Source organism: Natrix helvetica (genome assembly GCF_964273705.1).
Source record: "Natrix helvetica genome assembly, chromosome: 2".
NCBI lineage: Eukaryota > Metazoa > Chordata > Lepidosauria > Squamata > Natricidae > Natrix > Natrix helvetica.
Window position 1 is genome coordinate 245,535,963 of NC_138552.1, and position 14,695 is coordinate 245,550,657.

At 40.7% G+C, this 14,695-nt stretch overlaps 1 protein-coding gene across 1 annotated transcript in view; it reads right to left on the reverse strand.

The window, feature by feature from the left end:
* The window catches only part of PPP2R5A (protein phosphatase 2 regulatory subunit B'alpha), a 54,405-nt gene that overhangs the window by 25,645 nt on the left and 14,065 nt on the right, over positions 1–14,695 (reverse strand). Inside the window, exon 2 of the mRNA XM_081944172.1 lies at positions 5,154–5,350. Coding sequence (XP_081800298.1) covers positions 5,154–5,350 — 197 coding nt within the window. The remainder of the gene's footprint in view (positions 1–5,153; positions 5,351–14,695) is intronic.

Below are 14,695 nucleotides of genomic sequence, written 5' to 3' on the forward strand. Positions count from 1 at the left end.
GAGATGTGCTCAGCCTGAATGGATAGTAGATGACATTCCGCTCACCAGCAAATCGCCTCCGTTTCTGTCATGAGGGTACCGGGACCTGGTACCCCCTTGGCAATTTATGTGCGCCTTCATTGCCACATTGTCGGTGAGGACAAGGACATGGTGATGCTGGATGTTGTGCTGGAACCTCTGATGCGCTAGTCTGACCGCCCTCAGCTCCAACCAATTGATGTTGTGCAAGAGGTCATGAGCTGACCACTGTCCTTGAGCCACTAGGATGTGCAAGTGAGTCCCCAGCCGAACAGGCTGGCATCGGTTGTGACCGTCAGCCTGGGTGGTTCCTTGAAATAGGTCCCTTTCAGGAGGGCTGGGGACAGCCACCACCAGAGCGACCGAAGGACTTTGGTAGGTAGACGTACCTTGACCGGTGAATTGCTGATCTTCGCCCTCTGCATTGGCAGGTGAAACCATTGCAGATCTTTCATGTGGAGTCTCGCCCAACGAATGATCGAGAGACACAAGATCATCTTCCCCAGCAACTGTGACAGGGTGATGATGCGAGTGCTGGGGGAGAGGCGGACACTTTGGACCAGTTCTCGGAGACTTTCAACGCAGTCTGGTGACAGGAAGACTTGGCAAGATGAAGTGTCTATCACGGTCCCCAGGTGCAGATTCCTGGTGACTGGAGCCAAGTGGCTCTTTTCGAGGTTGATGGTAAAGCCATAGTTCTGTAACGTCCGCATGGTGATGCGTAGAACTTGTGCTGCTTGAGTCAGCGATGACGACTGAATCAATATGTTGTCTAGGTAGCACTGTAAGTGGATCATGTTCTTAAGTGGGCGGCAATCGCAGACAGGATCTTTATAAATGTCCATGGGGCTGATGACAGGCCGAATGGAAGAGCCCTGTACTGAAAGTGGGACCCCGCGTAGAAGAATCTTAGGTAGCGCCTCTGCTCGAGTCTGATGGGGACATGTAAGTACGCCACCTTCAAGTCTATTGATGTTAAGAAGTCCCCCTGTCGAATGCAGCCCAAGATGGATTGGAGGGACTGCATTTTGAACTTGTTGTAGGCTACATATTGGTTCAGCTTCTTCAAATCTAGTATCGCTCTCCACCCCCCACCCCCGAGCTTTTGGGCACTAGAAATAGAATGGAATTGAACCCCCTGCGTTCTTGCTCCGGGGAAACTGTTTTCATGGCCCTGATCTCCCTAAGATGATGGATCTCGGCCTCCATGAGGCACCACTTGGTGGAACACCTGGGAGTCGGGCAACAAATGAAGTGGTGCGTGGGAGAGAGAGAAAAATTCCAGAGTGAGGCCTACCCGAATCGTTTGGAGCACCCACGCATCCGAGGTAATCTCCTCCCACCGGGCGGCAAAGAGTTGCAGCCACGCCCCAATGGGAGGATTGGAATGGTGGTCACTTGTTTTGATGGAAGGGTTTGTTTCCAGACCCTCCCCGAAAGGGATGACAGGAGTAGGGCTGCCGACAGGCCCTATCCCGAAATGGCTGCCTAACCTGATTGCGATCCGTCCCCTGAGCATAGGAACACCGAAAGGAGGAATTGTTGGTCAGAGGATCAGCTGGGTGGGAAGTCTGCCTGCGGGAGAAGGAGGACAACCTGAGGTTCGGTTTCCTGGAAACCGAAGGCATCACCTTCCATTTATCCTCAATCAAAACTGAGTCAAGGGCCTTCCCAAACAACTTGCCCCCTTTAAAGGGGGCAGATGCAAGCTTCCATTTTGAACGCATGTCCGCATTCCAGTGCCGGAACCAGAGGAGCCTACGAGAGGTGACATTAGAGGCCATGGCCCGCGAGGCAAAGTTCTCAGCGTTAAGGGTGGAGTCTGCAGAGTATTCCAGCACGGCCACAATTTTGTTTATGTCGTGCCGCAGTCTGGCGTCCCCTGCCAGGAGTCTAGGCAAAGCCAGGCTATAATGGCCCCATTAAAGAATGAGGCGGAGGTGGCTGCCTTAATGGCCCAAGCTGCTGCCTGATGGGTCTTGTGGCAAGCCCGTTCAGCTCTTTTGTCATCCGCCTTAAGCCCCTCTAGAAGGTCAGGTGGCAGCACTGAAGAGGAAGTGAGAGCTTGAACTGGAGGATCAACGGAAGGAAGCTTAAGAAGCTCCTCCATGGTGGGATCCACTGAGTAAAGGCATTTGTCATTTCCCCCCGGAGTGGCCAGAGTCCAAGGCTGGACCCACTGGTGCTGGACTACGTCTTTAAAGATTTTGGGAGAAGGAACAATCTCCTGGGTGGGAACCTTCTCATTAAACAGGCCTTTACTGTGGTCCGTGGGATCCGCAGCAGCCTGGTCTGGGGAAACCTCCACCTCCATGTGGATGGACACCTTGGTTTTAAATAGAATAGCCTTAAACAAGGATGGTTGGAACAAGCCAGTAAAGGCCGGTTTGTCCGGGATGATGTTCTCATCATCGGACCTCCAACATCTGCCTCATCCCACATTGAGTCAGCACTGGCCAGCGATGGAGGTGGAGAGAGAGGCCTGTGGGATCACTCCCAGGAACCCTGAGAGGGTTGCAGGGCTGGAGGGGCATGTGGGACTGGAGGGGCCAATGGGACTGGAGGGGGCTGTGGAACAGGTAAAGAGGATGGGGAACTTGTGGTTGCAGTTCGCGCCTCTGGAGGCCCTCAGCTATCCCCTGGTTGATTGCTGCAGAGATGATTTCCCTCATTTCTGCTGATAGGCCCGGGCCCTGGTCCTCCACTGGGCTGCTCCCCGTCACAGTGGGTCTGAGTGTGGGATCTCTGGCTAGAGGAACATGGGAAGGAGAGCCCTCTCTCTCGGAGACCAACTCACACTCAAATAAATCAGCACACACACACACACACAGGGAGGGAGAAGGAGACCTGGACCCCCCAGATAGGGAGACATCCCGGGAAAAAACTTCACTCTCCAATAAGGAAGGAGGAGGAGGACCCGCCACTAGATATTGACCAATAGGGCTTCCTGGCTGATCTGGCTGTTGGACTTGTGCCACAACCTGCCTTTGGGCCTTTGCAAATGTCTTCTCCAGGGCTTTCTGGTGCCTGATAGCATCTTTTTTCTGTGCCTTCGTAGGTTTTCTGGAGTAAGGATTAGTGGCCCTAGGCACCCCAATGGCCTCCCTTGCAGCTCTGCCCGCCTTCCTGAGATAGGGCCCCATCTGATTAGAGGACTGGCCTGCCAGAAGAGAATCCAAGGAGATTTCATCTGCCATGGTGAATAATATGGGTGCTGTGCTCGCCGGGCTTAGAGATGGATTGATTGCCGCCAAGTCCATTGATAGATGGGCAAGTGTGCGCTGTGGGGGGAAGAGATGATGTGAGATGCCATCAGGAATTGAAAGGCGATGCATAGAGGATGGCCGCGGCCAAAGACCTCTGAAATTTTTGCCTGGTAACCCGCCACTGTGAGAGAGAACGTTCCACTCACTGTTCGGGCTCTCACCAACTGTTGTCGAAGAATGCGGCAAACAGAGCAGAAGGCGGGAAGTTTGGTGCCCCAAAATGGTCACCGGAAGGGGCCGGCCAAAATGGCAGCACCCAGAAGACAACCACTTTGTTCTGGCTCCGCATGGAGGAAAACCGGCTGCTGGCCGGCTCTTAGTCGCTGGAGAAAACCTGACAATGTCTTGGCGCATCTTGCCGCGCGGATCACCAAATGGACGAGCCCCAGCAATAAAGAGCCAGTCGGTTGCCTCCCAGAGCCCGGAAAAAACTCTGGAATGCCTGGGGAATCAAAGGTGCTCTGTCGGCTCCTTGAAAGGTCTGAAACCTGCAAAGAAAAGTCTCTGACCTGAATTTAAAGAACTAATTAAGGAAATAAAGGGAAAAAAACTTAAAAAGATACAGATAATAAAGGTAAATTTAGAAAAAATCTCAGAGAGAGAAAAGACGTCCTAATGGGCAATGGACTGAATTGAAAAACTGAACATACCAGGAGACCAGGAGGCGTGGTCAGAAATTTCAATCCAGTCCATTGGGCAGAAGGACAGAATTTAACCCTTGCTTGACTCTCCAAGTAGCGCACAGGAAAAAAGCAAAGTGCAATTCTGATTACTCCCTTTGATCATTCCATGTCTTTCTCTTCCAAAATGTCATTTACAAAACCAAGTTGAGGACAAAACTGGTTCTGGATGTAGTAAGGTACATCAATGAGACAACAGTTTCTGAAGGAACAGTTCAGATCTCAAGTAGGAAAGCTACAGTGGGTACAGTGTTCACTAGCTGTCAATGATTCCTTAAACAAGCAGCACTTCAGATCCAAATACTCTATACTCCTAAAAGGGAAGTATTAGGAACTTTTAGTTAACCTCACAATTAGCTAGATAGCTAGCTTTACTTTAATTTGTTTTAGTTCTAGGCCACCAGACTCCCAGAAAGGAGAATTGAATTCAGAGATTTGGCAATATCTACCAGCATACTCAACATTTTGATGACCAGAAGCCACACTTAAATATTGTGGGGGAGGAGTATTATTTTGATTTATTTTGTTTCTTGCCAAATTGAAGACTGATAAGCTGCATGATTATGGAAAATAAAAAACTTATATTACAGATCAAGAGAGCTTCACAGATTTTCATATTTCCAAATTATACAACAAGGCTCTTTAAACCATAGTAAGCCTTATTATCACATTCATTGTTTTCCTCCTGAATGTGATAATAAACTGTATCACTGATTTTTATCCGTCGCACTACTAAAACTAAACTTTGATGGTGCAAAGATGAAGGGGACTGGATGTCACAAGGTATTGAACAAGCAAGAACCAAAATGCAGTACAGCAGAACTGTAGGAAGGTACATAAAATATTCAGTTTTATTTCAGTTTTTCTGAATGTATGCTTCTAATATTAATTAATATTATCAGAGTTTCCATTGGGTCCTACTGATATCTAAACTGAATCCAAGTGAAAAAGTAACCCCAGTATGAAACTTGTTCCATTTATATAATAAATAATTGAACAAGCTATTTGTTGGTATGAAAAAATAATCACCCTTTAGACCAATTTTAATGTTAAAGATTAACTACAGGAGATTAACAGCAAAAACACTATCTAATCTCCATAAAAAAGCAACTCAGAAGACAGAGAAATCTTTTTAAAAAATCATTTCTAAATCCTTTCAAAGGAGTTATAGTTCACATGACTTACTTACCATTTTTACAATTTCTGAATATGCTGATTCAGTAATCACACCACGATTTGTAGAAACATATTCCACTAGTTCATTCAGTGTTGCTCTTTTAATTTCTTTGCTCCTTAAGTCAGAGACAGAGTCCATGAAATCAAATAATACACAGCACTGCTGTAATTTCTGACAGAAGAGGAGCTGTTGTTCATTTGAAGTAGCATCTACCAAAGGAAAAAAGTCAATTAAAATTTACTGTTCTATAACATTTAGTGTATAGGCCAAATATGTAGTTTATTTAATATCACATTCCTAGTATAACTTTCCTCAGGGAGTTCAAGGTAGCAGATACTAGAAACACTAATTGTCCTACAACAGATCTGATATTCCATTATTCAACTATCTATGGAGCCCCTCTATGTAGAATATAATTAAATATACAACAGGAACAGAACTACTAAAATGTATTATGAATACTGAATTTAACTTTGGTCTTCTAGCCTAATCTTTAAAATGTTATTCCTGATACTGATAAAACAAATAAATTTCTGGAGAAAAAAGCTATTCTTCAAAGCCCTTGAAGGCAGGGCAAGAAGCAATGGATGGAAACTATTCAAAAGCTATTCTGAATTTCCTGACAGTTATTAGAACAATTAATCAGTGGAACAACTTGCCTCCAAAAGTTGTGAATGCCCCAACACTGGAAGTATTTAAGAAGATGTTGGATAGCCATTTGTCTGAAACTGTATAGGGTTTCCTGCCTAGGCAGGGGGTTGGACTAGAAGACCTCCAAGGTCCCTTCCAACTCTGCTATTGTATTGTATTATATTGTATTGTATTGTATTGTAAAAGAAGAGAACCAAGCTAGAACTAAGGATAAATTTCCTGACAGTTAGAACAATTAATCAGTGGAACTACAGTACTTGCCTCCAGAAGCTGTGAATGCTCCAATACTGGAAGTTTTTAAGAAGAGATTGGACAACTATTTCTCTGAAATGATGCAGGGTTTCCTGCTTGGACTAGAAGATTTCCAAGGTCACTTCCAACTCTTATTACACTGTTATTACAGTAAATTAGCATGTATTGTCCTATGCCTCACTGTTTTCTCCCCCCCTCCCCCCCCCCCTTTCACAGATCAGAGAGATTGGAGAGGAAGGGACAAAAAGAGAGAAAGCAAGAACATAATGGGTAATATTCATTGTAAGGAATGTACCAATGCAGGATTTTTGCCTAACACACTTCAGGCTATGCATTCCTTTTGGCGTGTATTCCCCATTGTATACCTGCTTTTTCTCTTGCAATTCTTTCTTGCGGAATGAATGTAAATACAAACATTAATTCCCTTCTTGCTAATTATCTGAGGACTTAGGTAAGCATTTCAAAGAGGGGGGAGGGGGGAAGGAAAGCTGCAGTAAAATCTTAAGCAGTCACATGGTTTTCCATTTAGTATTATGCAATTGTCATAACTAAACAAGAACTACCTACATGGTGAATTTTTTCAAGCAAATTTATTTAAAAATTGTTAATTGCCAAAATTATGAGAATTTTATATGAAAACATGATTCATTTATTTAATCCACTTTAGACTATTTTCCAATACAAAAGCAAAGTTTAGAAATAATAGAATTTCAACTGATCAATCTAGTATAATAGGGTTAACTTTTTCACACCTTGTGTCTGTTGGTTTTGCTATTCTTGGTTTCCTGGGTTCCTCAGAAATCTAGCTCTTTCTTTTCCCAACTAGACAAAAATTTGAAATCTCACTGCCAGTACAAAATATAATCAGCAATATATTTCTCTGTCTCACCTTTACCTATTTCATGGGGTTCCCTAAAGGAATCTATCACATTGCCAGAACTTGTGTAAATTATTTCTCTGGGCAGTTAGATATGAGATTTATTTCAAAACACTAATAACTATTCATATTAGCAGAATAAATTCAATCAAAAACCATATGAATCTGAATTTTGCCATCAGTCTTGGTTATACAAGTTACATTTGGAAAAGGACTCTGACTGTGGGCTAAAATTAGCAAGTAAATGACCTCAAATGATCGTCTGAAGTCAATTATAGCAGTAGATTTAGAAATGAAGTGAAATCCTCCACAAGCCACAAAATGGAGTACAGAATCAGACTCAATTTATGACTGGATGTAATGGCTGGAGCTGCTGTGAGCTAAAATCCAACAATTGTGGAAGGCTACCGATTTTGTATGCATATATGAGGCATTAAAACTTTGAAATGTACAATATCCATTTCCAATGCACACATAGCACACAATAAGATAACCAAACTTTCTCCAAATATTTTGCCTATTTGAAATGAATACAGAGGTAATGTTCACTCAGCAATTTGCACTCTTGAAAATAGGCATGCAACTCTAAGGTATATATCAGGAGTGAGTTCCTGCCAGTTCTAACCTCTTCTATAGAAGAGGTTCCACAAATCTACTGTGCCGTTTAGAACCGGTTCTAGCTCCCTCCCCCTGCCCATCCGCACCGTGCTTGCCCCACCTGCTGCTCACTGATTGGCTGGCTCACCAATCGTTCGGCCTGCTTCTAAGAGTCCTATATAAACCTTAAAGTCTTAAAGCTGTCAAGTTTGAACACCCCTGGGTTTGTTTTCTAAAGGGTTAGGAGTGAAAGGGTCTTGTAACTTGGCAGCTTTAAGACTTGCACACTTCAATGCCAGAGTTCCTGAGCCAACATGATTGGAGGAGGAATTCTGGGAGTTGAAGTCCACAAGTCTTAAAGCTGTCAAGTTTGAATACCCCTGGGGGTTTTTTTCTAAAGTGTTAGGGGTGCAAGGGTCTTGTAACTTGACAGCTTTAAGATTTGCGTGCTTCAAATGCCAGAGTTTCTGAGCCAACATTTTGGTTGCTAAGCAAGAGCATTGTTATGTGAGTTTCACCACATTTTATAAATTGTCCACCCGCACCCAGTCACATGACTGCCAAGCCATTCTCACTCGGTCATATGGCTGGCAAGCCACTCCCACCCAGTCACATGGCCGGCAAGCCACTCCCACAAAGCAGGCCACACCTACAGAAGAGGTTCTAAAAATATTTGAAACCCACCACTGCTATAACGTACATATTGTTATGTACGTTGCTGGTACTGATGTTATATTTTGATTGTAAGCAATCTTAAGCCATTTGGATTCAGTACCATATTCATTTTAAAATTAAATAATTGTAGATAATGAAAGAACTGCCTGTTCAAGCTTTATCGGGGTAGCAATGTGCATGCCAAGGCTGTTGGAAAATGACCTCAAGAATCTTATCAAATGAAAGATGTGGCCACTGTGTTCATTTTAGCACAAATTTCAATTTAAGAGCTGAAAAAATTATGTTGGGGAGGCTTCAACAAGGAACTGTGTCCTTTTGTGTTCTCAATTCCATTAATAAAGGAAAAGAAAGTGTGAATTAAAACCATTCATTACAATAACCAATTTAATTTCTCACTTTTAATGTGGGGATTCAAAATAAATTAACTCATGATAGATTGTCTATAACAATCTGCATGATTGGAGGATTCAGTTATTACCTTAGACAATGACTACTCTCAAGCTCTAGAATACCACATTGTAAGGGAACAAACTAGAAATAATATAAAAATTGGGAAATCAGAATCATAGAATTGTACCACAAATCGCTTTATTGTGGTCATTAACTAGCAGAAACCCAAAGGCAATAAGCACCTGACATATTTATAATATATAAATACGTAAGGAAGTTTTATTGAACAAATAATATCACATGGACAGTCTAAGAGATGACAATCCTTGTACTGAAACAATGCATTTTATCTTGCATGACCAAAAACGTCACAGCTTATTTTTCAGTACTGAAATTCAGTATCCTAAAGCAATAAACAACAACTTTATAAATTTAGGTGAAACTGAAACTGCCATCCAGGACAAATATATTCAAAAAATGACTATGCTAAAAGAACAGAAGAACCCTATAGTGGAAAAAAGGTTATTTTTAAAGTAAGGTTATTTCAGTGTAACTCTCAAGCTGCCAAACACATGACCTATTTTGAGCTGTGCATGTTTGGTAACCACACTGTGATTTCCAGTACAAGAGCAAAATCTAACTGGCTATAGATATCTTGACATGAAGGTTATTAAAGACAGTCGCAAGCTTAGTCCCAGAACATGTTTGTGTTACATTCAAATCTACAATAAAACGCTGACAAAAGAGCACAATATTAGGGGTTATATTTACTTCATCTAGAAAATGTTAATGCCACAATGCATCTAAGAAGGCTTGTAGAATGCTGATCATTTTCATAAATTCTTATCCAAGTAACTAAAGCAGATCAGGCATAGCCTTAGGATCAATACAACAAAGGCAAAAGTGTTGGAAAAGACATTAACTATTTTATGTCATGGATGTTTGTTTTTGCCCAATTAACTAAATTATACATACTTTGTTTATGGGTGAATTTCTAAATAATTTGTGCACTGTTTTATCCTTTTCAGAGAAATTTGAACAATTTGTTTCATATTTCTGACATTTTGTTCATTTTCATTCATTTTCAAAACTAAAGAAAAAGTTCTCAGTATTTTAATTTTTAAAACTCAAGTTCTAGAAGTTCAAAAAAAAACCAATAGATAAATTATGCTGTGGTATATTGTAAGGGCATAATAAAATGCCTAATGTGAACAATCGTAATATAAGTCCTATTCACAATTTAAATTACTGAAAATAATTTGTTTTAATTTCATACTCATTTTAGTTTCCTAATATTTCTGCTTATATCTATTTTAAAATATATTAAATAAGTACATAACCAACGCTCTACATATATACTCATATTTGTGGAGTATTTTACATGTATGGCATTTTCTGAATATGCCTCTATTTTAGACTCAAAATCATTATAGACATGATGTTGATAGAACAAGTTTCTTCTAGAGTTTCTAAGCCAATGATGGTAAGCTGATATTGATCAGATGGTTTTGATTTGGGCTCCTATTAACAATCTTAATGCTGCAACAGCATAATTTACCACTACTAGTAGTATAATCTATGGGGCAAAACCAGATAAAATGCAACAGGAAACTCGAGTGTTTCATCTTGTGGGTTGCTAAGCAACTGAGGATGCAGGTTAACAAAGAATGGAAAACAGATAGAAGGAAACAATTTGTTGCTAATGTTACAAAGCATGTGCAAACTTTCTGACTTAACATTATGAGCGATTTAGACTTAATAACAATAGTAACAACCCATTTATTTAGAAGTTCAAGGACACCCTGCCTACCTGGCCAGATTTCACAACTATTCCTAGATTTCAGTTTAAGAAATCTAAGCCTTTAAGAAGCCAGTAAATTTGAACAGTAACTTTCATCTTATTCAATAAATTATAACAATTCAATTTTATGCCTGCACAGTTAAGACTGTAGCACAACTTGAATGCCATAATCATGGAAAAAGTAACATAATACTATGCTGCCGCACAAGATGTTGAAGATTTAAATAGAAGTTATTAATATGAAGATTGCCAATGGGCAGCTACTATACTTAGTTATTAATGTTCACTGACATTTATTTTTTTTAAATCAAGTGTTCTAAGGAGGTTACTTCTTGAAAAACTCATGTTAAAATCAGCCTCTGAAAAAACTACTGCACAAAAACAATTTTAATGAACCATACTTCAAAATATTACATATAAAGATACGATTCTTTTCATTTCTAAAAAACAAATATAGAATTTTCTCTTCCACAGAAATATAATAATACCTGCATTCGGTAATATAACAATCAATTAATAAAATATAGAAAATGTAAAATCTCTTCTGTGGAATTCAATTCCCAATGGAGACTCCATGTATTTGACATGTTAATAACAAGATAAGTGTCATTTTCTTCTTCCAGAGTTGTTTTTTATTTTCAAACTTCCCAGCCCTATGCAGCCTTGGTATTTCCCAGAATCTTCTTTCCAAATGCTAACCAGAATGGACCTTGCCTAGATTTCTGAGACCAGCCAAAACTGGCTAGTTATTATGCAAGTAAAACAAACCCTATTAAAATAATCACATAAAAACAGGGAGCAGTGTTGTGGCTTTCTGATGGAGCCATCTATATCAGGGGTCCAACACCCCTGGTCCATGGGCTGGCACAGCCTGTGGCATGCCTGAAGTCGGGCCACACAAACAAGTGAAGCCCCATCCATGGGATGTAGGCAGCATGTGAAACCACGCCCCCTCCCATCTGCAGAACGGGTCCCTGGTACCCAAAAGCTTGGGAGCCACTGATATCTATATATTACTAAAATTCTGATTCTTGTAACCTTTAACTGGACAAAACGGTACATCACAGGACGACACTTTTTGAACCAAGGTACCTGAAATAGACCAAGTTACAGAATGGACCCAAATCTGACATCCATAATTACTGTGAATTGAAATTTGGCAAATTTTGTAAAATATTTTATGACATAAAAATTATCATAAAACAGTTTATCACGTAACATAACATTCCTGTGCTGATGTTTTTGACAGTGCTATACGGTTCAATGTGGGCTATTTTCAAGGCAAACTTTGAATTTATCCCAGCTTTTCCAATGAAGGCAGTACATTAGAAGCTCTGCCATTGTGAACGCATTGAGGAACCTGATAATATCTGTGAAAGGATGACTCAAGGGTCACGTGTTGTCTAGTAAAGCTATAAAGCTACAATGCCCCTTGCAAATACTATCAGGTCTTCTTGGAATGTTCACAATAAGGAACATTCATTTGTTGATTCATTTCCAATACACATTATAGCTATTGGGGCTTTAATTTTCAAGAACAGAATCCAGAGGGATATGCAGAGTCGCTACACAGCAACAGCCATTTTTTCAACCTCTGCCTCCAGCACAACGACCCTACATAGCCCAGAAAATTATTACCAAGTCTAAAAGAATTCTCCAGGGGTAAGACAAAGGAATAGCTGCAAAGAACAAAGGGAGCCTGCAATTAATCTGCAGAAAGCATTTTGCCAGGCATTTGGGTGAGGGATAAATGAGAACTCCACTGCTATTGATAAGTTAGCATTTTATCTTTGGGAGCTGGGTGGGAAGGAGTGAGGGTGAGTGAGGGGTGGCCTGTTTGGGAAGTTTGTTTTAATCTTGTAAGATGCTCAAAATGACTTATATGAAATGGAGGACTGTATAAATCATATAAATAAAGACTTAGTTTAAGTAAGGCTGATGGATACTTTTGGTGGTAGGGGAGAATATAGTGTCATTAATATACTAAAATATACTACAGTGATATCTTGGTATTTGTTGTTAATTGGTTCTGGGAAGTGCAAAAAATACTAAAAACGAGTGCCAAACCAACCATGTGACTTATCATGTTACCTTTTGTTTCTGCTGGGAAGGACTTCTTGTCTGTCCCTTTTCCTATGTCACTAACTTTCCCTTTTCCTATGTCAGCGTCCTTCCCAGTATGGAAGATTTCCTGTCCGCCCTCTGTGACCCTCCCCCTTTTCCTATCACAGCACATAGAGTACCAAACAAACAACAAGTACCTGGAGATTTTTGTATCAAAACGCATCAAGTATCAAACTGAACAAGTTTTGAAGCAATTGAATGCTGAGGTGCCACTGTATTCTACAATTTAGAATTTACTCCAATTCAAATAAATTCAATATTCTTTTGACCAAAAAAATATCTTCTGTGGTTTAAAAATGGTGTAAATGCAAATGAGTTATCTACCTTGATAGCAGAAGAAAAGAATGAACACTTCTCCCATATGTGGATGTCCACATTTTAAACTAGAAGAAATAGTCCTAATAATCTCAGGCAAACTTTAAAATATTTTATCATTCTTCTGGTTCCTTTATTACAAAGCATAGGTTTTTTTTTCATTTGTATCACCTCATTTAGAAATAAAAAATAAACATCTGAGTTTATACTGTGATTTCAAAGACAGTGGTGCATCCCCAAAACACAATCCCAAACTAGTAACATAGGTATCATCACACAAATGCCACCTTTTGTACTTGCATCGTAACCTCTGACACAACATGGCATTTGCATGAGATTGTTACACATTCTTCATCATTTGGATCCTTGCAGATGCCACGATGGAAGCTGCACTGGAAACCATTCCTAGAGGCAACAAATGTTTTTTAAAGGAGTGTGACTTCAAAATCAGTTGTTCTTTTCAATTCATTCAATTGCAGATGTTCCACTGAGAAATTATGCTATTTTTTTTAACTTTTCAATGACCACAAATTAAATAGAATAAGAGTTTGGTATCAATCATTTTCAATTTTTATGTGTAGTGATTATTATTAATTTCATATAGACACACATGGATAGTTTACCAAATGTAATTCATAAGCAAAATAAAATAGTCCATACTACTAGAGTAACCATTAAAACGAAGTACAACTACCCGTCCCCTGAACATATTAACCCCAGACATGGCACCAAAGCCAGGTTTTAAAAGCATTGAGGAACTCCAGGATAGAAGACACCTTACTCTAGGATAAACTCAGAGGATGGAGCCACAACAAAGAAAACATACTTGCTAAGCTGCATAAGGTGACAACATTTAACAGAATGGACCTGGAGAGCACCCACTCTACCCAATTACCAGGTGGGCAGAAACAATGGAGAAAAACAGTCCTTTAGATCAATAGCCCTCAACCTTTTCGACAACGGGGATCTCTTTTGTGGAAGCCATTTTTTCCATGGCGAATGGGAGGAGGAGGAGGAGGAGGAGGAGCCCACAATCTAGATCCCTTGCATGTGCAGTTTACAGTAGGGTTCGCACTTCTATGAGAATCTAATGCCTAATGATCTGAGGTAGAATTGAGGCAGTGATACTAGAGCTGGGAAGCAACTGCAAATGCAGATGAAGTTTTGCTCACTCACCTGCCAGCTGGCTTCTAACAGGCCACGGACCCATACCAGTCTGTGGCCTGGGGAATGGGGACCCATGCATTATATAACTGAGTTTTTTGTCATGAAAGGCAGTAGCAAAAGCAATAGCATTTAGACACTGGCCCATAATGCTTTACAAGTTAAGCCCTAGTCTTGAAGGAAGTTCAGCTCGACCAACCACCTACAATTAAAATGTCTGTGAAGAGGAGGGGCTAACAAATAGCCACAGCCACGGCCACAGCCACAGTCATTCAGTCTTGACAGGATTGAGCTAAAACCTGTTCTACCTATACAGACAAAAAACAGCAACAGAAACTGGGTAGCTCAAAACTTCATTTGCACAGCCCAGGATTGAAACACAATGCTGGGTATTACTGGTATAATGATGATATCAAACCCCAAAACAATGGATAACCTCACTCAGCAAACGCATGTAGATGTTAAACAGCAAGGAAAAAGCCTGGGTCACCCAACATGTGTGGTGTTGTGGTACAATCTCTTCACTTCCATCAACACCAATGAGGAACAAGGTTTAACCACCAGAGCACAGTGCCTCCCACTCCCAAAGTCAACCCAGAAGGATGCCACATCGAAAGCTACTAAAAAGTAAACTTGCACAGCAAAATGCACTTAATTTGTATTCTACTTTTAATACTTATGAAAACCCAGTATCTTGTTCCTGAATTA